Here is a 25,698-nt window from a genome sequence, read left to right as displayed (position 1 = left end):
GTTAGTAATATCGTAACAAAAACTTTGAGGGATGATTCAGGCCATGATTCTGAGTTGATCTCAAGTGGAATATTTCGTCGCAAAAATATGGAACGGAAAATAATTAAAAAAAAAAAACACTAAAATCATGAATTTTCCGTTAGGAAAATCGACTTGATATCAACTCAGAATCATGGTCTGAATCATCCCCCTCAGTATTCGTTACGATGTCACTAACATTCTGTATAAGAACAATGAGCTGTCTCCAACAGTTGATCATCTACCATCTTCTTCTATACATATTACATATTATAAAATATACAGGGTGGCCCAGAAGTTCACGTTCAAAATGAAAAAAATTGATAGAGGGGCTCATTAGCTACCAGAAACACCCCCATGTATGTTCAGCAATTATTTACGGTTTAGGAGATATGACCCATTTTGTACCTTTTTCTAGATTTTCTACCTTACTTCAGAAATAATCATTTTGTCGCTATCCCTTTCTTAATAATTATTTTATTTTACTTCACAGCTATGCCTAAGGCTGTGTACCGCTCAAACAAAGATAAATCGAAGTCAAATCAAAAATAAAAAAAAAGTTATCGGAAGTCAAAGTGAGAATTCGACCAAAATTATTACAGTTGTTAAAACTTCGCCGAAGAATAATAAACACATGAGATTGTTATGGACCCTGAAAATATTTCTAAAAACTGCTCCATTAAATAGGTTTTTAGAAACATCCAGTACCCTTAATACGGGCAAAAACTAAGTAATTAGACCTCAAATATTGCAAGACAGACAGATTTGAAGGAAAATTTGACATTCTCATACAATGTAGCTGCTTCTTTCTAACGTTGTTAAAGGTGCTCAAGTATTAACGTCAGTCTATTTTTTATCTTGCTTTTTTTTGCGCGTTTCAATGCAGTTATACAGGGTGTAACGGAAGGGGGGTATCAAGCCGAAAGGGGACAAAACTATACCTTATGTAGATCTTATCTGCAAAATTTCAATTAAAAAAAAACACTTTTGATATTTTTTTCAATTTCAGTTAAAAAAATATTTTAATATTTCCAGCATGTAAAAAACACGGCACAGCACTATTGAGGTCACTGTTCTTAATCCACTCAAATATTGGCACTACACAAATCTCCTAGCGCGTCCTGGTCGCCTGGTACTCGCGGCGCTCGCACGGCCGCGATAGGTACGAAATTCGAGCGGGCGGCGGCTTTGGCGGCAACGTCAAAAGGAGTCGGCGGCCGATTGGAACAATCCGAGTCGGCGGCACGTCGGCGACTGTAACAAACAAGAATGACACTAAAGCATCTAATAATTGGAGTCATTTTGCTTTGACAACTATTCTCACATTATTTTATGACGTGTAAAATAAGTTAAAATTACCTACTTGTTTAGGTAAGGTATTTAATTTAATAGTAAATAGGAAAAAAAGTGTGAAAGTGTGGGTAAGTAGGTAGGTAATTAATAATTAGACTTACGTTTTACAAGAAAGGTTCGAAATGTCGTCATCCCCGTTCGATGCACAGACCTGCCGCTTCATCTGTCCACAACACTTTCGAAGCAAAGTCTGGTGAGCTTTCCACTTGAACTCGGTACCATTCTCAGAATGCCACACGAGGTAAATAATCAGCAGGAATTAGCTCGGGCGTACGTTGCATGTGGTAAGGTTCGCGTGGTAGTCCTTGGGTTGGCTGCACGGCTAGTACGGCTTCTTCAAACTCCGGATCACGGGTCGCCGAGCGGCCAGTCTCGGATGACGCGTGGAAAGAGCCCGTTAAATGCAGTAGGCGATTGACCATTTTCCTGAAGCAATGCAGTGAAGGCAGTTGCCTGGCTTCATCAGCTGGTCTACCTTCTATGAATCGCTGATACAAGTTCCGTGCTTCACTTAAGTTGCCATCGCCGGCACCCACACACATCATCATTTCATAATAACCTACATTACTCAAAGACACCTCGAACTATCACTGATCACAGTTATCACAACAAATCCAAATTTCGAACTTCACTCCACAGATAGTAAACAAGCACTGACAAATAATTTGACAGTTTACTTTCGTGTGCATGTTTCTATCTCTTTTGGAATGCTAGTATCCTGGTACTTAAGGGTGTGTTATTTCTTTGTGCGCAATAAAATATTTTTATGGTATTGTTTGAATGAATGAATGAATGTATTGTATTTTATGAAAGTAGGTACGTATTTTACTTTGAACCTAGAAAAGTAAAAAAGTCGTTTATCTAATAAGGATCACCCGCGCTCACACTCTGGCACTAACACAGAATTGCCACGTTTCTTCGCAAATATCCCGCGCAATAGCAGAAGGCGAAATTAATCTGTCAATAATAAGACATACTATCACTCTGCCCGTATCCCTAATGGGGTGGGCAGAGTCACAAGAACATCCCATTAGCGGTACGAGCATGATAATTATTTATGTACCTATGTTATGATTACTTGTGGCTCTGTCTGCCCCATATGAGATAAAGGCGTGATATTATGTATGTATGTTTGGTACGGGCATGTAGCGATACGAGCGTGTAGTGGTAAGTGAAATTCCGCAGTCTCTGCCTACTCCAATGGGAAAAAGGCGTGATGTTATTGTTCACTGTTGGATAATACACGACTACAATTTAGGAAGGAAAAAAAATACAAAAAAAAAAATATTTTTTATCATGGTTAATGATAACTTCCCCTTAACAGCACCGCCATTTTGAATTTCGGGTGCACTAGGGCTTGCCGATCAAAAAATGTCTATCGATAATCTATCCCGACCGAGAGTCGATCGATAGCAAGACTATTGATAACTCGGAAAGTGGGAACATTTTCGATTTTATTACCTAAGTGCAATACAATCGATAGTATCGTTGCGGATTAATAACAAACTATCGATAATTTTGCCCTCAGTCAGTAGTATTGCTACACTCCGATAGTATGGTTATTTTGAGTGGGCTGATTGTCTAAACTGAATTTCAATAACTCAAAAGTCCATGGATTTAGATTTTTTGAAAAGCTATTTTTTTATTTCTACCAATCAAAATCGTAGTTGAAAATGATTATGATCGATAATCGATACTGAACTATCGATAGTTTGAAACACTAGCGTGCCTTTTTCTATTCGCGAGCCCTGGCATCCTGGTACAGGGTATAAATCCCATTAACTGTCCCAATGCAATTTGCAATTCCGTGCTTCGGAAGGCACGGTTGGTCCCGGTGACTACTTACTCATGTAAGAAAGTAGTTATTACATGAGTCATGTCAGGGGCCTCTGGCGGCTCAATAGTTACCCTGACACCAGGGTTGATGAGGTTGGTAATCCACCTCACAACCCACACGATAGAAAGATTTAAAAAAATACTGTTATGTGTTTTTAATTCCTTGTACGCAATAAAGTATTATTGTATTGTACGAAAGTACTTATTTTAAGATTACTTTTACCATGTCATAGTAAAAGTAAAGTTATGTTAGGTAGGTACTTTACTTGAGAAATTGATTTTGTCTTTACTATGTTGTAAACGTAACATTAATGTCTCGTTAATAAGATACACAATCACTTGCAGCTGCTCGTATCCCTAATGGGGTGGGCAGAGCCATAAGTAATCAGAACATACTAACATAATATCACGCCCGTATCACTAAGGGGTAGGCAGTCACAACGGTACTTGAGAAATTTATTTTGCTTTTACTATGTTGTAAATCCCCAAGGAATTCTAAGAAGCCTCTGACGTTGCCGGTCGCCTCAGGGAGGCACCCCGTCTGGCCAAGGTGCCGGACCCGGTAGTTGGCGGCTCCTTCACACTCCAGTAGCACATGGGCCGCTGTCTCGTCCATGCAGGTTCTGCACAGGGGCTTGTCGGTGACACCTAGTGTAAACAGATGTTTGTTGATATCACCGTGACCACACAGCTACACCTGCTACCTGCAGCTGTTACCTGTATTAGTGGAGACCTCTTCACATTTAGAATTCTTTTGGAGAGACAACTATTGATGTTGGGTAGTGCCAACTTAGCCTGCCTGCATTTATTTACGGTGGTTCATAGTCTGGTGTGTTTGTTCATTCCCAAATACCCTAATACCGAACTAGCTTTATTTGCGGATGATACAGCCATCTATTCTTCGTGCCGTGGTCGAGTTATGATGACCGGAATTCTCCAACGCGCCAATGCCTTGGGCAAGTAGTTTCGCAAATGGAGAATCAAGGTAAACCCGGAGAAAAGTGCAGCGGTGTACTTTTCAAAGGGCTATTATAATACGTCACGGTCACGCTGTCAACTTAAGTCATCAAGATGTCTGGCAAGCCGATCCCTTGGGAGGAGCAAGTCAAATATCTCGGCGTAGTCTTAGATAGACGTCTTACTTTCAAGGCCCATATCAAACGTGTGCGCGATCGCGCCACGTTTGTAATGGGCCGTGTTCATTGTCTCCTTAACAAGCGTAGTAAATTATCCCTTTGGAATCTACACGACTTGCATCCGTCCGATCATGACCTATGCAGGGGTAGTTTTCGCTCACGCGAGTCTCTCTCAAATCCACCGTCTACAGGAAATACAAAATCGTTCGTGGTTCCATCGCAATGAAAATCTGCACATTGACCTAAGTCTGCCAACCATTGCCCAATGGCTCAAATTAGTTTTTTTGATTCTGCTCCGCACCAACCAAATCCCCTGGTAGTTGCGGCTTCCGAATACATCCCGCTTAGGAACGGTACTGAATAGCATCGGCGTCCGAAGTATGTAATACGATCCCGACGACCCGATTACTCTAGCCATAGAATCAGCCAATCAGCTCGCGACAACAAACATTTCAGGACCCCGATACCGACACCGCCGGCGTGGTCGACGACTTCCCTCAATCAGCGCTTATCGCTATCGACTTACTAGGGTCGTTTAATTCTTTCAAATATTTTTCCTCTCAGACGACGCCCTGAGCCGAGGTTCGCGCCCAACTGGGCACCCTCAGGCCTGTTGTCTTAAACGTTGTACCGGGTGAGAGCCTTCAGCGCTCCCCATTTGTCCGGCCAAGTAGTTAATGTCATTTGCGGCAAAACTTCGATAAGTCACGTCAAAAAAAGGTGTGTTTGTTGGCTGCTCTCGTTCGTAGCAGCGAGCGGACCTGTCCGAATGAGATCGGCAATATCGGTTCCGGACCGATGGCTGTTACCTCCCGTTCCCCTTCTGGCCAACTCGTCCGCCGCGTCGTTACCTCTTGAATCACTGTGTCCTTTGATCCATTGTAAAGTGAGGTGTTAGTATTTGCACACCTTAGTCAGTGATTGGTGGTAACTGTGTATGAGTAGTAGTAGTTGTTTAGGGCCTGCAAAACTCTGAAAGTATTCTAATGAAACTGTCCCGTACCTAGCTAGCCATGAACGCATTCGCCGCTAGTGTGATGCCCATTTGACCTGGATGACGGTGTTAAGGGAGCCTGATATTACGTAATCATAAAATAAAGCATACTACACAAGGAGACGAGATGCATTGTAAAGTACATTTCTTTATCAACTATTAATGTAGGTAATCGACTACATTTTTGGACAAAACTTGTACAACAAAGTGACTCTGCCCATCTCAGTAGCGCAGTAAGTGTGATATTAGATATGTGTAATTACTTGTAGCTCTGTCTGGTCCATTAGGGATAAAGCCGTGATTTATGTATGTTCACATCTTGTTCTATCCTATTGGTTGTGAGGTGGATAACCAACCTCGTCAATCCTGGTGCGAGGGTTATTATTGAGCCGCCAAATGCCCCTGACATGGCTCATGTAACGACTACTTATTACATCAGTAAGCAGTAACCGGGACCAATGCCCATTGTTTTTTTAACTATTGTGTCTGGAAATCTTGGCCTCACAAGGATGAAACAAAACAATTTAAAAAATATTGATTAATATGGCCATCACTGGCACGTTTACCCTTTACTAGGGCAGGCATAAATAAAAGAGGTGGTAGCTGTTCACTCAAAAGTTAAATACCTTGAACAGCTGATTGCTACGTAGTGTTGTGCAAATTTGAATTTATTACATGAAGACCTGGAATTCAATTGCTCATAACTAATGCAAATATGAATTTAGGCGGCCAATACTCTCGCATGTGATTTGTAGATAGTGACAGAGTAGGCACACTTCGGGTTGATACCCCCGTTCCGTTACACCCTGTATAAGTGTAGGTACTATCTGCCAAAGGTTGTCTGGAAGAGTTAGAATAAGTCATGTAAAGTGTGTAATAAAGTGTTTTAATATTGATCGGAAATGGTCACTGACTCACCACGAAATCTCAAAAACTACAAGAAGACTAGAACTAGAAGAAAAACTACAAACAGACAAGTTTCTTATTTTCACAAATGGGGGTTCCTTTTTGCGAAACTCAACCCCATGGGGATAAAAAGGGGTGGCTAAGTTTGTATGAAACTTCTACAGTTTTAATAGCAGGGTTTCACGCGAACAAAGTCGCTGGTAACAGCTAGTAAGTAGGTATAGTCTAAAACTATAGAGCATCAAAGTAGACCAAAACTTTTCTATAAATCTGTCTGTCTCAACAGATTAGATATTATTTTTTATAATGAATGTTGTGTTCACTTGTTCAATTAGCTTACACATTAGCACTGTTTTAGTTTGTTTAATTATGTCTTAACTTAATTTTATAATGTGCATAGCTTCTTATCGTGTGGATTGTGAGGTGGAATACCAGCCTCATCAACCCTGGTATCAGGATTATTATTGAGCCGCCAGGGGCCCCTGATATGACTTATGTAACGACTACATACTTACATCGATAAGTAGTAACCGGGCCCAACGGCTTAACGTGCCTTCCGAAGCACGAATCATCTTACTTTCGGACGATGAGGTGATCAGCCTTTAGTGTCCTAACCAAACTAGGAATCACAGAGTGATATGTCCCCCATCGGGATTCGAACCCGGGGCCTCCGGATCGTGAGCCCAGTGCTCAACCACTGGACCATGGAGGCTGTTATGTGCATAGCTGTAAGTGATGTATGGTGCTAAATCCCTTACACACCATCTATTTTTTTTATTAAATCTTAATAATAACCTCCTAAGACCGAATGTTCTTTATAAATCCAAACCCCATTGTTTAACTATTGTGTCTGGAAATCTCGGTTTTAAGAGGCTAAATATACAATTTATCAATGCCCTGCAAAACTTTTTGAACAGTTTTTCTGCAGGAAAGAGTCTCTAGTTATATCATGTACTTATATCTAATATCTAATAGTAATTTGTACGTATATCACAATATTATGTCCCTTGTATGTCCGTATCTATCCTTTTCGGGGAAAAAGAAAATGACGGGTGTAGCTTTCAATAAAATTAGATATGTGCAGAAATTGGAGCCATTAATAATGTAAAAGAAAGGAAAACATTGCTATGGTATGTTGTAACATAACAGCTATAAGCTCACGACTGTATACCTATTGGGGTAGTCAGAGGTACAGACAAAATATATTATGCGATGTTTCTTTTTATCGAACCCAGTTGTTATCAAAACAGGACGATTCTTGTTCACGTGCGAGTTTGAATTTATCGATCTTTTCTCATTATGAATATTATGAAGTTCATTTTGATGAAGCTAATATTGAAAAAAATATTGATGAGTTTTCAGTTGCATGGTATAGGTAAGACTCGGAATGCAGACCCCACCACCATGTGGGAATAATGCAAGGAAGAGGGGAGGGTATAGGTAAAAACCATTCATCTCATCCATTAGTTGCTGCACCCTACCTTCTGCTTAGGACTTGAGCTGGGGCTCTGCCCGCTCCGGGCTAATCTAAGGGATTATGTATGTACTAGCTTTTGCCCGCGGCTTCGCTCGCGTTAAATTCAAGGTAACTTGGATCCCATTTCCTAATGTACCAAAATTTTGCTTCCTACCTTGAAAACGCCGAAAAGGCTATAAAATTTGACCCCCTGTTTGAAGGGGTGGGGGCAAATTTCCACAAAAAAGAATATGCTCGATTTTTTGTTACTCACAAATAGTCCACATACCGATTTTTAGCTTTCTACCTTGAAATTGCGGAATTCTCCATACAAACTTCTACCCCTTATTATAGGAAAGTGGGGGATTAGAAAGAGACGATATATAACCTATGTCACTCTCCAACCCTGCAACCATCTCCAATTAAAAAGTTACATCAATTCGTCGCTCCGTTTTGACGAGAAAGACGGACGAACCAACAGACAGACACACACACACACACACTTTCTCATTTTATTATAATATTAGTATGGATTTATGTAAATCTATATACATATAGACAGCGGGGTCAGTCATCGCACGAGATTATATATGATATCCCATTCACGTCGCCCGCTCACACGTGACCAAGCCGTTGACAATGCCTTCAAAGGATTATGAAGGTATTGATAGCTGCAGCTTAGCTGCATAGATGACTGCCCAGCTGATATACTGATAGTAGAGATTTAGTATTTATTTGGATTTGGGTGGTGCTATTTTGTAGGAGTGGTAAAAGGTCACAGCCTAAGAAACATATTGCCGTGCAGAACTTATCGCATCTCTTAGTGTGCGTATTGCCGAAGGCACATACGATTAGATTTAGTCACAGTTACGCACACAATCATTTTTTTTAACGTTGGGAAATGCGTTACGCATACCACGTCGCCCGGGGGGGCGACATCACGAGACCTATGTTACGCACACAATCATAAACCAAGTAACCTGAAGTCACCTGACCTACCATTCCTTTATGTAAACGACTACTTAATTTGGTCTACTATCTTATCTAAAGTGATAAAAAATGTGTCACGTAGTGTCACGGGTTCGAATCTCAGCTCGGGGCCACCACTGAATTCGATTTTATGAGTTTAAATTCATGTTTCGGCGCTCGCTCTGTGGGTTAAGCTGCCTGTGTGAAGAGGCGGCAGTGCAGACTTGCTTTTACGAGAATTAAAAATTAGACGACATAAAATTATACACATTGAAAATTAGGTGATTCAAAAGTAGATAAATTGAATAATTTCAGGAATTGATTGTCAGTTTAAATGAAATTATATGAAAAACGATTATGACAAGCATCAGGGAATTTGGTTAGCACGGCGCCCGATACGAATTGGTGCGGGCGGAGAGTTTCCTATTTGTATATAGTAAGTATTATACTTAATTCTATAGCTGTGGGAAGTATACAGGCTTCTCCTTTGCGCATAAGTGGGACATAGAACAAGGGGATGTAGTATCGAACATATCTACTACCCTATTTTAAGCGGGCAGTCTTCTCGGCACGGTAAATGAGCCGCGCGCGGCGCGATTTATACGAAGGGCTTGGACCAATATCCGTACGTCTATTCACATAGATTGCATTCGCTGGGTTTATTGGTATGGTGGAAACCTTCGATATTCGCGCCGTATGCTGTTGCTGTTAGAAGGGTTTGACACTGAATAAAACATATTTTTTATTGTTCAATTCATTTACAGTCACACGCTGATTGAAATGAGTACATCTATAATAACAGACAAGCCATGAGAGTAACATTTTGTATTATCATAGTTGTGTTTTATATTTTCTTAATATTTAGATAAGTCATGTTTAAACATTTATTTATATCTATAGGACGATGTGATTTTATTAAGCTGTACCATCTTAATATAGAACTGAAATAAGAAATATCCTCTTACTGAGATACAACTCACGAGGTTCGCCCTTATCGTGCAGGGCAGAAAGATAAACAATATGAAATAATTTTATGATCCAGATAGAACATTGCACACTGATCACCCTATGATCCGTTTTTGGCCATTAACACGTTTACTGTGTTACTGAAAATTAGGTATCAACCCCTCACGTGCAATATTATTTTTCGATAAACATATATTAGAAAATGTCTGGTATTGAATTGAATGTGTTCCTCTAGTAACTTGTAATGTATACCCTCATTGTTTTTTAAAAGATGTGTTGCTGTTGTAGTTTCTTGTCAAAAAAAAAAATGATCAAATTAATTGCCTCATATGTGGTTCATACACAGTGAACGTGTTAAGCAGATAGTCCCGGCTACTATTTTAACCCTAACATCAAGCTTAAACAGATCGGACCTCACCCCACAAGAGAGGACTCTAGACTCTAGACTCTAGAGAGGACTCTATACACGAGATCGTTAAACTATCACTCTCTCAGGTCGTTTGGAATCTAAAGCATTAATTCTCGGTCTCTGACCCATTAATTTTGACTTTATGAGTTCGAATTCTTGTTTGGATCATAAATAAGTTATATCACGTAGTTTTCAGGATTTGTGTCCGGTTAATGGTTATAGGATCAAATGGGACAGCCTCCGTGGTCCAGTGGTTGTGCGTTGGGCTCACGATCCGGAGGTCCCGGGTTCGAATGCCGGTGGGGACGTATCACAAAAATCACTTAGTGATCACTAGTTTGGTTAGGACATTACAGGCTGATCACCTGATTGTCCAAAAAGTAAGATGATCCGTGTTTCGGAAGGCACGTTAAGCCGTTGGTCCCGGTTACTACTTAGTAAGTAGTCGTTACATGAACCATGTCAGGGGCCTTTGGCGGCTCAATAGTAACCCTGAAACCAGGGTTGATGAGGTTGGTACTCCGTCTCACAACCCACACGATAGAAGAAGATGGGACTTAAACATAGCAAGGAATGAGTGCACTATAAACCTTCCTGTCCCTCTCTGCCTACCCCTTCAGGGATACAAGCGTGATACAAATTATGTTTTTGTGTTTCTGTGAACGCGGGATAACGCTAGAGAGGTATGGTATCAGTTGTTAAATAAATAAATGAATAGTGATATTATGAACAACTAAGTATGTGTGATAATGACACTCAAGAACCTTTCATATCCTATCGTACGACGCCCTTTACTGAACAAACATTATAATACAAGAAACCATTGACCTCGTATAAACAAATAGACTACAAATCTCTGTAAAAAAGTGTCGCGGCGCATGTTGTCACTAAGCTACGGCGTTTCAAGATCGAATTTTATCGCAATGGGCGTAATGACGACACTGTACAACCGATACTGGTTTTTTTTATTTTAACAAGGGAACGAACTATCTAAATTCTATCTAAATATCTTAATACAACACAGTTCGGCCGCTTTTTTGGAAAAATCTTCAGCGACTGTGAGTCTATTACTATATTGTGTCAGTGCATGAACCTGATTAAGGGCATGTCCACGTCTCCACGTCACGGCGTCGTCAACGTGGATCGGTGCGGTAACGTGCCACGTTCCGTTGACGTGCCGTGCAAATTTACGTTAACGTAATGTAAAAATGCACGTCACGACGCAGCAACAACTCGTCGCTGTGGCTTGAAAAATTCTGGTACATTCTTCACTTAGTCTGGCTCGAGATATGGACCGCACAAGACAATATCACAAATAAATAAAAAAAAATAATAAAAAATAATATCACAAATAAATCACAGTCAATATTCTCCGACATTTTTTATTCACCAATCACAACTAATCGTTAAGACAATGGTGCTAATTCCTACAGACGTCATTTAATTTTAAGTTATAACTGTCATTTTCTTATCCGTTGAAAAAGAAAGGGACGGGTAATCGACAGGCATATTTATGGAATACACGTCAATTTTAAGCAGAAATCTAAAACAACCGTCTAAAATTTTTACATCGGCCAATAACCCGACAGAGTTAAGTGGACAGCACGTCAAACGGATTGCATACCAGCGAGATGCCTATTTTATTCGCATGGGTTATTCATTAATTTTAAAATTAACTTGTTGACAATCATCCGTCCCTTTTCTTTTCGGCGGATAAGAAAATGACGGGTATAACTTAAAATAAAATTAGGAGGAGTCTGCAGGAATCGGGGCCAATGACGCATTAACTGAGCGAGCGCATCGGACGTCGCCCGTACCACGGCGACGTTGCCGTACAGTGCTCTAGCACGACGCAGCAGCGTAACGTGACACGTTACCGCACCGTTCCACGTTGACGACGCCATGACGTGGAGTTGTGGACAAGATCTATGTAGTTTTTTTTGACGTGACTTATTGTAGATTTGCCGCAGATGGCATTAACTACTTGGCCTGGATCTAAGTAGCACTCAGTGGGTCAATGTTACATCGTAAGGACAACAGCAGTTATGGAATATCCTGTTTAAATAACCGCTTCCAACTGCTTGATACAGCTGATTGTCTTATCAGTGAACCTACCGTATTGTTGTACTTTATTTATGTAATGTTCATTTGACATAAATTCACGTCGATAATTTCTTATCCGAGTTAGCTAACTTAAGTACGCCGTTATACGAACAAACTTACAGACACTTTCGGTATTTGTTTTTGATCGAGACAGCTTACCATGAAAGGCCAGGGCTTGTTTAACACGTTCACTGTGTAACTGAAAATTTGATATTAACCCCTCAACCCATTGGAATTTATCTACATAGACACAAAATGGCAAGGAAAAATGTGCCCCACATATTGGACATGCGCGTATGAGTTTCAAAATTTATTGCGTCAGGAGTAGTAGTAAAAGAGAGTGGGGTTGAATTGGCGACAGCGGTTCTCATACAAAATGCGCATTAGGGCTTTTCCAACCTCTTTCTTCTATTCCGTGAACATCCTTTGAAAATCACGAATAAACATTTGATTAAGACATTATAGTGTTGTTTGACAATACTAGTTCGTCTAGACGGCACGTAACTAAAAATAAATCGTAATTGTTTAAACATTTATTCATGAATTGGTTCCGAATGCAAATGTGTTTATTATTATTTAAACATAATGGACATTCTTAAAGGTTAAGGGGCAACAAATGACGGACCGGGGTTCGAATCCGGACCCTTGACGGATAACTAAAATTATAGAAACAAAAATAAAATAGGTAAGATGTTAAAACGCGCCTTTTGAATATGTTTATTTTAAGGTGTTTTTACTAAATATACCTACATAGATAGAGTAACTTTTGCAATTCGCATAGATGTGTAACTTTTGTATAGGAAGCATCAAGCATGAAAAGTAACTCTACAATTGCAATTATTCGAGCTAAAGTGATTTCCGAATTGTGCGTAATAATTTAATTTAATTCATTTTACAAACATAATTAATATCTACTTAAAAACCTATGACCTGTAACGCGTTTGTAACAAGTCACGGTAAGAAGTGCTACTCTGGATGGCGCCTAGCGTCCCCTCTCTACCTGTGACCTTCACGCATGCGCCCTCCTCCCCTAAGCTAAGGAGCGTGTTCACAAAATTAGGTTAAAAATTCTAACCTAAAACCAGACTGCATTCACTTAAATAACTAAAGGGTACTTACTTAAAAATTACAAGTTGAATATATTCACAAGGAATTACAAGTTTTTAGGGCCTATAAAGCTTTGGGTCTAGTTGAAACGTTTCGTGAATAAAAAAAACTGGTCTTGTAATTACAAAGACAGTTTGATAATAAAGTTTACATACCTATATCCAATGTCTGGTGCCTCAAAAACGTACACTGATCCAAACATTCCCGCTAAAAATATGGGAAACAACAATAATGCATAGTTCACAATATTATATCTTCCAAAAGGCCCCAACTGCTCTAATATACTGTCTAAGGCAATAGCTGTATCCTTCGTCATTGTGTACACCAATTATCACAATAAAAACAGCCTTTAAAGGGCACAAAACTAGTAAAAGCTTAGAAAATAAAGCTTTGCTGCACTATTTTTATGCAAATTGACGCGCGGATCGTTCGACGGACATTTGACAGATTCACGCTTGCGCGGTAGAGACGAGCTTTTTCGTTACACGCTGAATTAATTTACACTTTATTTTATTTTTGTTTGAACAATATTATTTTTTGGCAAAGGCACGTTTCGTCGCAACAAAGCTTGGGGCGCATATGTTGATATGATACGGTAACAAAAATAAACACCTACTACCCGACTAAAGTGGATATACTGTAGAGCGGGTTACTCGGGCACGATATGGAATCTTGTTCCATTTTAAGTGCAAAAGAGATAGCATTACATCTGATGGTGATAAAAAAAACTAAAGATGGAAAAGGACGACACGATTTTCTGATTACGTCTTCAAGTTACGCAATAGTCGCAACAAGTCGTATGTTGAATAATGTCATAAGTCGATGCGTGGTCGGTTTATAATCGCGTTTGTAATCAATTATATAAATTGTAATAGCGTTGATAATGTGGTTTATAATGTTTGCTGAGAAAATAGAGGAAAATACTCGGAAAGTTTTTTGGAACCGTATCGATATTTTTGGCGGTTTGTCGATGAACTAGTTCGGTTTTGTGAGTGAACTAAACCATGGATTCTAAGCTCAACTAGGAGCGACAAAAAAACTGGAATACGTTCAGTCGCTTATCTTCCCGGGCATGTAGTTCTGGCCAAGTAGTTTATGCCATTTACAGCAAATCTACAATATTACGCCAAAAAAAAAACGGGCATGTCGTACAAGCACCTGAAAGATGATTGAGACCTTTCTAACATAAATACTATAATTATGTATGTACCTATATCGCACACGATATCCCATACTGCAACAACTCAAAAAAATGATAATTATTATGCATTTTTTTTGAGTACAAGTTACAACAACATAACATCAGCTCATGACTATATCCCAATTGGGGTAGTTAGGGGTACATCCATCACAAGGTAAACTAAGCGCATCTCGCCATCAAACGTAACAGTTTGGCGGGTTAATATTGTAAGAAATAAAATTGTACTTACCAATTTAACAATAAAAAAAAAAAAAAAAAAAAAGTTACCTCACCGAGCTTTCTGTTAGACCAACGTGTTAGGTGGTGAGCCGTATCGCCGTCTATTATAGACGGTATAGGTTGAAGTAATATTTTGTCTACCAACTGGTACTTTTTTTTCTTCAGGTGTCTCTCCAACTAGTGGAGGTACTGGTGTCCGATACAGTAATTTTTATTGGTGCTTTATGGAATGAGATTTAATGTCCTTCACGGAATAGAAGATAGAGTTTGGAAGGGCCAAGTGAGCGTAAAACGCGCGCCATACAAGTATGAGCAAATAGTTCATACTTCCATTTTTCACTTCACTCATTCGCAAACAAACTCAAATTCAAACTTTACGACGCGACGCACGGATTTTCGCGTTAGTATATTAATCTGCGTTTCGTGCATTACAACCTGCAGGGCAAAAAACAAATACTTATTAACTATCATGCATGGAGATCCCTCCTAAAAACTTTAGTATAATAACGGCTATTTATAAAAATAAATGTGTGTAGTATCTTTCGTTTTCTGTTTTCTTTCTTTTTTTAATGATAAAATTGCAGCCTATCACATAAAATATACATTGCCGGTAAAGGGGCTATGTAATTTGAGAAGCAGTAGAGCTATCGTAGTTATCTGTTTACAGGAGTAGTAGTACAAGAGAGTGGTCATACAAAATGCGCGTTAGGGCCTTTCCATCTTTCTTCTTCTATCCCGTGATATCCCTACTGAAGTATGAACCGTCACAAAATTAAATCACTTTTTCGAAACTAAGATTTTGTGTTGTTACAGTATTGGATATAGTGTGAGATTTAAGGACGATAGACTGATCCCAGATGGTCACGATAAGTACCCAGTTTACTTTTTGCAGCCTTCTCCCATGACAATTATCCTGAAAGTTTTTAGTTCTTGGTCAACCGAGGGTCGCCAAGAGCGAGCGAGTCGATTAAAAAATACGTGGGTTTAGGTGGCTTTATTTTTGACTCGCTCGACTTCAACTCGCGTGCGAAAATACATACCTTCTTTATCTTCGTCTTATCTTGCAAATGACAAGTTCTGATGTGCTACGTGAAATGGGTATATACATAATTATCTTTTCGAATGTGACTTGCAGTCGAGCAATTCACAATTAAGGCCCCTGATCTCTTGGAGCGACCCCATTTTTCGTTTTCCACGCGCACACCGTCGAAGCAATTCACCTAAAGAGCAATATTGCAATTTGACATTTGTTTGCATTGCGCACTTACTTTTTATATTCGCAAATGTCAAATTGCAATATTGCTTTTTACATGAATTGCTTCGATGTGGTCTTTTTAACCCCCCAGGTCACAGCTCCTCAGGATGGGTGCTCTATAGGTCTTCTATGGACATGACCAATCTACCGCCATGACATGACGTCGGACATAGATAATTTAAATGATTATGATTGAATCACTATAGCAACTGTAACAGCACCATTATCATTTAATTTAGGACGTGTCTAGGGTTCAAGGGGCAATTGAGTCTATTTAAAATTATGACTTTCATTTTAAGTTCATTCACTTTATTATTAAACGTGTCATGAATTCGATTTTAGTTTTGTATGAGCTAGTAAATCTTTGTAAGAGACGATAACAAATTCTACAGTGATTCGTGCTGTTTATATTTGTTGTTTGATTTCTTGAGTTTTGTAATATTACAGACAAAATGAAACACCTAAAGCGATTTATTTTGCAACGCACGGTTGATGGATAAGTTATAGACCCCTGCAGCTCATACGCTAGTAATATCACTTCAACTATTTTGCTGTAAATATTTAACCAGGCGTTATTCTTTATTAAAGTCCCGACGATTCCTAGGACGATTTGAATTTGCCGTTAAAAACTGTTGACTCCATACATCGACATAGGTCGTGATTAGTTTACCAACTGCAAATAAGTTTGTAATCTCAAAAACATATTTTTTGCCATTGAAAAACTTTTGTCTCCAATTTTTCATACGTCGACATACGTCGCGATTATCAAAATTCACAAATTAGCACCATTACTTCAACATTACATATACCTATATGACACAGCCGGTGTTTGCACCTAATTTCGTCTGCCCGCAACCCGCATATATGTGGTTGGGATTTGTCAATAGTAGTAAGTATTGATTGTCAATACACATTAAGTACTGAGTTGTTTGTTTTTAAATGTTCTTTATTTCATCATAAGTACAACTTAATTTGATAACATGACACTGTCTTGTTAGCAAAAATCTTAAATAATTAACAACGTTTATCAGGCTAATAACACCTATTAAAACTTATACTATGAATGTTATCAATACTTTTACAATGTTGTGGTTTCAAACTTTAAGGAAGACAAGTGAAGGGATTTGCTAACATAAACATTTCAGATAATGTTTATACATACTAGTGTTAAACTTACAAGTAACAGAATCAAGCATACGATCTAACATAGTGTAACTTTATAAAGGATCAAATTAATTTAGGTAAGTAAATTAAATAACAAAGTTGCTTAAGATCAAATTTCATATTTATATTTGTGGGTAATTAAATAATATAATAGCCGAAAGTGCTAATGCATACTAACTCTTATTGCATAAGGAGAACAGATTAGATTAGTAAGCGGTAACTAATCACCACGAAGATGTATTAGTCACACGTAGTGCGGGTGACTCGCTGACCGGTTCAGATAGGAAATAGTGATGGGGTAACCTGTATCTCTTGTAAGTATCGATATAGGGCAAGGTGCAATAACGACTTCTGCCAATTGCTGATATTAAAATATTTGGATGTTTTGGGTTATTTTTAATATAAAATTTGAATGCTAGTTTAGTAATAAACTCTTTTATAGTAGGAAATTTAATGGAATTTTGTAATTTTTTCAGGTTAGTGTAAAAAGGAGTATTGTAAGATATTTTTAATGCACGATTTTGTAGTTTTTGTAATTTAAGAATATTGGAGATACTGGTAGAACACCACACTGGACAAGCGTAAGTGATACGAGGCCTGATTAGTGTCGTATAGAGGCGTAGTTTTGTGAGCGGGCTAAGATTCGCCCGCCTGTTAAATATAGGACCTATCATATGCATTGATTTTATACCTTTAGCACGTAGTGAATCTATGTGAATAATCCAATTTAATTTGGTATCAAAATTGACCCCTAAGTACTTAACACTAGGACGCCATGGTACTTTAAAGCCTTTAATCGTGATTTGCCTCCGTGGGGCCCTTATTTTACGTGTAAAGAAGATTGCTTCCGTCTTGGTTTGGTTTAACTTTAATTTCCAATTTTCAAAATATGTTGTAAGAAGTTCTACAGACCAGTTAAGTCTGGTAATGATATCATCAACATCCCCAGACGTCGTGTAGGTCGCCGTATCATCCGCAAAACACGCCAAATGGGTATACGGTTGCTTCGGTATATCATGCAGATAAATGTTAAAAAGGAGCGGTCCTAGCACTGACCCCTGAGGCACACCGGCTGGAATCTTGAGGTCATAAGATCTGGTGCCGTCAATATGAACAGCGTATTTACGATTTTCTAAATAGGAACAGATCAGTTTGACAAGGCTGTTAGGTACTTCAGCTTTCATCATCTTATGAATCAAACCTCTGTGCCACACAGAGTCAAACGCTTTCTCAATGTCCAATAAGACCATGCCAGTAGACATTTTAAGATTTAAATTGTGAGCAATATGTTCGCTTACACGAGCCAGCTGTTGAACAGTGGAATAACCCTGCCGAAAACCGAATTGTTCCATCGGGATGAAGTGATTGCTCACTTTTAAGAGACGTATCGCAATAATTTTCTCAAAAATTTTACTCAGATTCGGTAGTAAACTAATTGGGCGATAACTTGTTGGAACAGTATTATCTTTTCCTGGCTTGATAATAGGTATCACCTTTGCAATTTTCCATTTAGATGGGAAGTAGCAGTGCGTAAAACAGGCATTAAATATTTTAGTAAGCATGACTATGCATTTTTGAGGTAAATTTTTGATTAAAATACTATCGATCATATCAGTTCCCGGGGCTTTATTTGTTTTTAGCTGACGGATTATTTTACATATCTCATTAGGCCTGCATATGAACGGTACCCCGACATCACAGCTGCTGTGAAGGTGACGGACAGAATCTTCTACAAGTTTTTCGATGTTAGGTTCTCGCCAAGATGTAGTAAGAAGCATGTTTTGATAAAAAGATTCCGCTAATACATTACATTGTTCTTTTGTGTTAGCAGTAGTGGTTCCATCTGGTCTTTTTATAGGAGGAATACATACATTTTTATTATTTGTAAGTTTTGTAGTAAAGCGAAAGATATCCGAGCTTGGATTGTCAACCCTAGACAACTTCCGACACCAGACGTCATCGTTGTGTTTCTTAATACAATCCGTAATCCTAGATTGCTGATAATTAATACGAGTCCGGAGATGTTTGCGGAAGTTTTGATCATTACAGTTTTGTTCAAGTCGTCGTAATCTATTCTTTTCTTTGATTTTTCTTTTAATGAACCGAGGTAATGACTTTCTATTGATATGCGTAGTCTTTAACGGAATGTTTTGTTCACGCGCCTCAGACATATTGCAAGTGAGATCGACAACGGCTCGTTCGATGTCGTGAGGAGAACGATAAGTATTTTGGGTAAGTATCGTTTTGCGATTAAGGTATTTACGATAACCCTCCCAATCAGCTCTCGAATAGTCAAAGCGGGTTGTAGGCTTACGTTCAGTAAGGCCATAGAGGGTGAACCCAACCGGCAGATGATTGGAAGACAATGCTGGCACTGTGCTCAATTCTGAAATGTCATAGATGTTTTTAGTAAGGCATAAATCAGGAGTAGATGGGCGTAATTCAGGCCTGTAATGTGTTAAGGTGAACTTAGCGGGAGCACAAATAGTATAATCGTTTTCAATCATGTGGTTGTACAACACAATTCCACGCTTGTTTGAATCTAGACAATTCCAAGCTGAGTGTTTAGCATTAAAATCACCCATGACTAACACATGATTACTCATGTTCATAATATTGCTTAAATCAGCTGGAAGTAATGGAGAATTTGGTGATTGATAGATAGATATGATAGTGTAAATTTTGCCAGAAACAGTGAGTTCAATAGCAACAGTTTCCAGATTATATGTCCATGGCGATTGAACACGCAAATGCTGTATATTTGATCGAACAAGAATAGCTGTTCCACGACCGTGGCCATTAGGGTGCTTATCTTGTCTGTGTAATACGAATCCAGGCACACAAAGATTGCAATTTGAGGTTAATAGGGTTTCATTGATGGCGATAATATCAATAAATAAATCACCATCAATTAAATTAAGTAGTTCATGAATTTTGTTTCTAATGCCATCGGCATTCCAGTACATAACATTTAAGTTGTTATTTTTAGACATATCGGCCAAAATGTTTCAGAACTAAGATAACCTTATCCATAAAAGTTCGACAGCTAGTGAAGTGATCTTTTATGTCTCTTAAAATACTACAGATTTCTAAAATCTCCAGGGCACCATTAAACTCCGTCTCCGAAACTCCTAGGGTTCTTGGTTCAACCGGTTGCGATGTTTTCATTAACTTAGGCACTCGCCATGCTGAGTTAGCTTGAGTCGTTTTCGAAGCATTATCTAAAGAGCTAACATTAGGAGCAGTTTCTTCTGATTTCGAGGTACTAGACTTTCTTTGACGAATTGAAGGCCAATGTTCAACATCATGTTTGAAGGGCTCTTGTTCCAACAATAAGTTTGTCCGTACGAGCGGGGTTTTTGGTTTTGGTACATTTTCAAGGTATTTAAGTCGTTCAGGACACTGTCTGTAATTTGCGGGGTGCTCGCCCTTGCAGTTGCAGCATTTAGCTGGAGAGGAGCGGTCATTTTTTGGGCAAACCCTGGTTGCGTGCAATTCCGTACATTTGACGCATCGTTCCGTTAAGTTACAGTTTTTAGCTGTATGCCCAAAGCGTTGACATCTAAAACACTGGGTCACAGTATTAGGTGAGACCTTATATTTTTGTATCTGTACAACACAGTTGCATAGATATTTAATTTGTTTGAATTTTGCGACACTGGCACTTCCAGGTGGTAAGGTAATGAGGTAAGGGCAGGTTTGCGTTTTGGAGGTCTTTGATTTTAACTTAGATATCTCAGCCTTGTCAAAACCAAGCACTTGGAGCTCTTCTTTCAAGTATTCATCCATGTCGGAATCCGGCAATCCATAGACAACGACCTTAGCTGTTCTCTCTTCTTTGCGAGAAAAGGTGTGGTAAGGAACATTGACAGCTAACAATTCCGCTTTGAGACTTGTAAATGCCTTTACATCATGACATTGTAATGATACTTTATTATTTCCTTTATAGGCCATGTGGTATTTGTTGGTACCCTTCGATATGGTATCTATTATTTTAGTGTGGGTCCAGCCTTCCGGTATCTCCATAATAATAGGAGGTATTCGGGAGCTTTTAGGCTTGTTCAAGGAGTCGGAATAAGGTTGAGATGAATCAGCGATGTGATCAGCAGCAAGCGAACTAAACCTATTCTCATTGGTAAAAGATGAACGCTCACCAGTAGTATACAGATTCGATCTTGCTGGCTTCTTCGGTATTTTCCATGTATCAACCTCGCAGTCAGCTGGTCTCTTGAGGCTCTCGGTAGAATTAGTCCTTATGAGGTACTGAGTATAAATGCCGTGATGGCTCAGTGGCAAAAAGTAAAACATCATCCGTAATGTTAACATTACCATCACATTCCACAGAAAAATCTCTTACCGTGTGCAGATTTACCCCGTGCGTGCGAGCGAGACAAAAGTCCACGCGCGCTCTCTTACTACTTAACAGTTTGCGGCTTGAATAGACTTAGTAGCCTCCATCATCATCTCCCTAGCATTAACCCGCTTTTCACAGAGTCCGCTTACCTAACCTGAAGATTTGACAGGTCCGGTTTTTTACAAAATCGACTGCCTGTCTGACCTTCCTATGAAGGGAAAACCTGCCCAATACAGGTTAGGTCACATACCTCCGAAACGCATTTCTCAGGAATGTGCATTCTTTCACGATGTTTCCCTTCACCGCTGAGCACGTGAATTTATGATCCAAACACGAATTCGAAAACAAATTCGACAATGATTGGTTTAGGCCTGTGCTGGATTCGAACCTGCGACCTCAAAGTGAGAGGCAAGCGTTCTACCAACTGGGCTACCTCGGCTTTACTTAAGTGGCCTCATCGCGGAGGGTAAATCAAGCTCAGCGCAAAGAGTGTCCCTTGTACATTACATGAGGCAACTTAACACGCGAAGAGTCGCTTTGTTGGCACCTTATGTTCAAGTTTATACTCGGTAAGTGAGCAGTATCTAAGTTGGAATCTTAGTAACAATGGCTAGACAGGCCGACCTGAGAGGAGATATGACCTGCTTTGTGCTATAAACTGTCTCTCATCAGATAAACTGGTGAATACCGAGTAATGTAGGTAAGACGATCTAGGAACGCATACAGTTATAAAGTAGTCTAAACCGCATACCCTCTGGGTCTTACTTTAGTATTAAATGGCCGTAAGCCGCTTAGGAGTAAGAGGGAGAGCGTTGATTTTCTGTCTCAGTTGCGCTTAGACGGTAAGATTCTTCTGTCTTGTGGGATGTGCCGTGGATTACCTACCTCAGCAACCCTGGTGTCAGGGTTACTATTGAACCGCCAAAGGCCCCCGACATGACTCATGTAACGACTACGTACTTACATCAGTATGTAGTAACCGGGACCAAAGGCTTAACGTGCCTTCCGAAGCACGGATCCGGTACCAATATAGCTCCTTGTATGAGAAACAAGCCAGTGTACTACAGGGCCATAATCACTATTATTAGTGACCCCGGTTGTTGGTTGGTTGGACCCCGATACCGACCCCGCCGGCGTGGTCAACGATTTCCCTCCACAGCGCTTATCGCTATCGACCCCCTAGTATCGATTAATTCTTTCAAATATTTTTCATCTCAGACAACGCCCTGAGCTGAGGTTCGCGCCCAACTGGGCACCCTCAGGCCTGTTGTCTTAAACGTTGTACCGGGTGAGAGCCTTCAGCGCTCCCCATTTGTCCGGCCAAGTAGTTAAGGCCATCTGCGGCAAATCTACAATAAGTCACGTCAAAAAAAATATAGCAGCATACTATTTTTAACTAAAAAGATAGCACGGAGAAGGTTACACCGACAAGAGCATGCTTTTAAATTAGTGGTGATGATAACAAAAACAACAAAACTTCATCATCATCATCAGCCGTTTGACGCCCTAAAACTTATTAACGAATATTTTTTAAAAATCACCAGATAGACATAGAATAAACATAGTGTAATTCATCTCTAGAAGAAAGTCAAAGCAAAACGAGACACAGCTTTTATGCTTGATTCTATTTTCTTCTTATTGTACTGGATAAAATAAAAAATAATGAGCATCTAATTCCAATGTATCGAAAAGACGCAATATAAAATAAGTATATTGTGAACAGTGAGATAGCTTATAAAAACATAATTATAATATATTGCATTATCATAATAATATAATACTGAATTCGACGATATTACTTTGAATGTATGGATCATAGATAATTTTGATACCACTTGGCTTTCAGGATTTGTGCCCAATATGGGTTAGGTCACTTACCCCCGAAATGCATTTCTTGGCAATGTGGGATTCCTCACGATGTTTTTCTTCGCCGCTGAGCACGTCCATACGTTACACATAATACTTAAATATTTCTATCGGCTCCTAGCTACCACATTGATCGTATATATTGTGTGCACCATCGATTCTTGTGGTTCGTGATCAGTCGGTCTAATATACGGTATTTTTACGACAGTCTGTGTAGCTTGTTGTCGACTTTGTTAACAAGACATTAGAGTATGAAATGAGCAATCTGTATTTTATACCTCGAGGTCTGACTGAGAAGTATAATTCTTGATTGATTGCATGACATACACGCTTGAGTCCAGTACCTATTGTCTTACCTGTTTTAATATTATTTAATTTTTTTATTTACATCAAGAAAAACTTAATAATAAGTCCGACATTTTGTCGTGTTTTTTATGACGTCACAAGTTGCTTTTTCGTACAAATTCCATAGTACATTCGTGTTTTGACGTTTAGTAAAAAGTACCTAACTGATTTGACTAGTTGGAAAGTAGCCTATTGTCAATTTGACATGTAGTATATTCCGATACACGCACAAACATAGTTAAACTCACGCCTTTATTTAGCAATGTGGTGGGCGAACCGAAAGACGAATTTCAGCCACATTCGGTACATCCATCGTATGATGAACTAAAAACCACGCACGCGACCGACCCTCGACTTAAAATGGCGCAATAACAACTACGCACTTAAGCATTGGCACACCAAAATTAGTAGCAGCGCAGGTGCAATTAGTTCCATTAAAATACGTGGACTTCTCTCGGGGCGCGGACTATACATATTTTCATCATCATCAATTTAAGAGCCACGCTCTTATCGGTGTACTCCTTTAAGGAATAATAGGGCAGTGGTTTCCCTCTTGCCTTCCGCCCCACAGTACTCTGTCTGAAGCCAGTGGGATGGCGCCCAGAGTAGTCTATTACAAAGCCATACTAGGACTCCTGTCCTCCGCCTCTGAATAGTACTGACAGTTACTGCTACCCTCTGTCAGGTTCCAGGTTACAGTCCATGTGAATTGCCCCTTCCGTCCTGCATTGCCGTACTGATGTCTCCCATCTTCGCCTCTGCAACTGTTGAGGTCTTCACCCGTATCCCTGGGCAAGGGTTCTACGTTATACTCCGTAGGTCTGGGTCCCTATACATATTTTAAACCAACCAAAACAAACCAATGTCGGTAGTCATACAGCGTTAAGTCGCATCTGCGTGACTCATAGTGAACTAAGTGGCGCAATGTCTGATCTAGACTTATTTTTCGATTCTCTTAGGCAGTATAAGGATAAAATTTATAAATATTTATGTCCTTCAGCATAATATTATTATATATTTTACTTTTTTCTATATATTTTTATAATTATCTGTTTAATTGTACTTGTATAATTTAGTTATCTACCTAAACGATTACGTTGTCTTACACTGCAAATGTTGTGTGCACCTATAATTGGCTTATGTCTAATTCCTGAAGTAACTTTTATTTCATTTTATGTTTTATTATATAAGCTGTTAGTGTACCTTTTTATAAATAAATAAATAAACCTGTAGGGCTAACATGCGCAACGAGATAAAATTTTGTCACGGTCATTTTATCGATCCTGACGATATAATTATGACATTTTATCGATTGGTGCTAATATGTGAACCCAAATAAGTCATGTCGTTCTGTCAAAATACGAATGTTAGGGAAAAAACATACTTATCGATTTCGCAAAATTTATTGAATCGATCGATAATTTTATTTGTTAACCCTGCTTGTGCTAATTCCTGCAGACGCCATCTAATTTTATTTTAAGTTATACCTGTCAAGGGACGGGTAATCGACAGGCATAAAATTTATGGAATAAACGTCAATTTTAAGCAGAAATCTAAAACAAGCGTCTAAAAATTTTACATCGGCCAATAACCCGACAGAATTAAGTAAACAGCACGTGACAGACAGCAGTTATAATCAATTGTTATTTATTAAAATGATTGAAAATAGTCACAAAACCCATTACACGTATTGACGCTGCGGAGGTTGGGCGAACAGAGAGAATGAAGAAAAGAATGAATTTAGTATGAATCCTGTGAATGAATACTAAACACCTATTTTATTCGCACGGGTTATTCATTCATTTTAAAAGTAACTTGTTGACAATCATCCGTCCCTTTCCTTTTCGGCGGATATTCTTATCCGCCGAGAAGGAAAGTATAGGTATGACTAACGGGCATGACGGGTATAACTTAAAATAAAATTAGGAGGTGTCTGCAGGAATCGGGGCCATTATCTTTAGTCTTAATTTTTAATAAGGCGGATAGAGCATAGCTTTACACTAGGTAAGCAGTATATTATAATGAGATGTACGGCAGTATA

The 25,698-nt window shown here is 39.1% G+C and overlaps 1 protein-coding gene across 2 annotated transcripts in view; it reads right to left on the bottom strand.

Moving 5' to 3' along the window:
* LOC126370549 (organic cation transporter protein-like) overlaps positions 1-13,849 on the bottom strand; it is a 31,940-nt gene extending 18,091 nt beyond the window's left edge. For both annotated transcript variants that reach the window (XM_050015452.1, XM_050015453.1), the window contains exon 1: positions 13,409-13,849. In XM_050015452.1, coding sequence (XP_049871409.1) covers positions 13,409-13,569 — 161 coding nt within the window. In that variant the 5' untranslated portion in view covers positions 13,570-13,849. The remainder of the gene's footprint in view (positions 1-13,408) is intronic.
* Between the last annotated feature and the right edge of the window lie 11,849 nt (positions 13,850-25,698).

This window comes from Pectinophora gossypiella, chromosome 11 (genome assembly GCF_024362695.1).
Source record: "Pectinophora gossypiella chromosome 11, ilPecGoss1.1, whole genome shotgun sequence".
In the NCBI taxonomy this organism is placed as follows: Eukaryota; Metazoa; Arthropoda; class Insecta; order Lepidoptera; family Gelechiidae; genus Pectinophora; species Pectinophora gossypiella.
Note: the sequence above shows the minus strand (reverse complement) of the source record. Positions and strands in the feature narration are given on the sequence as shown.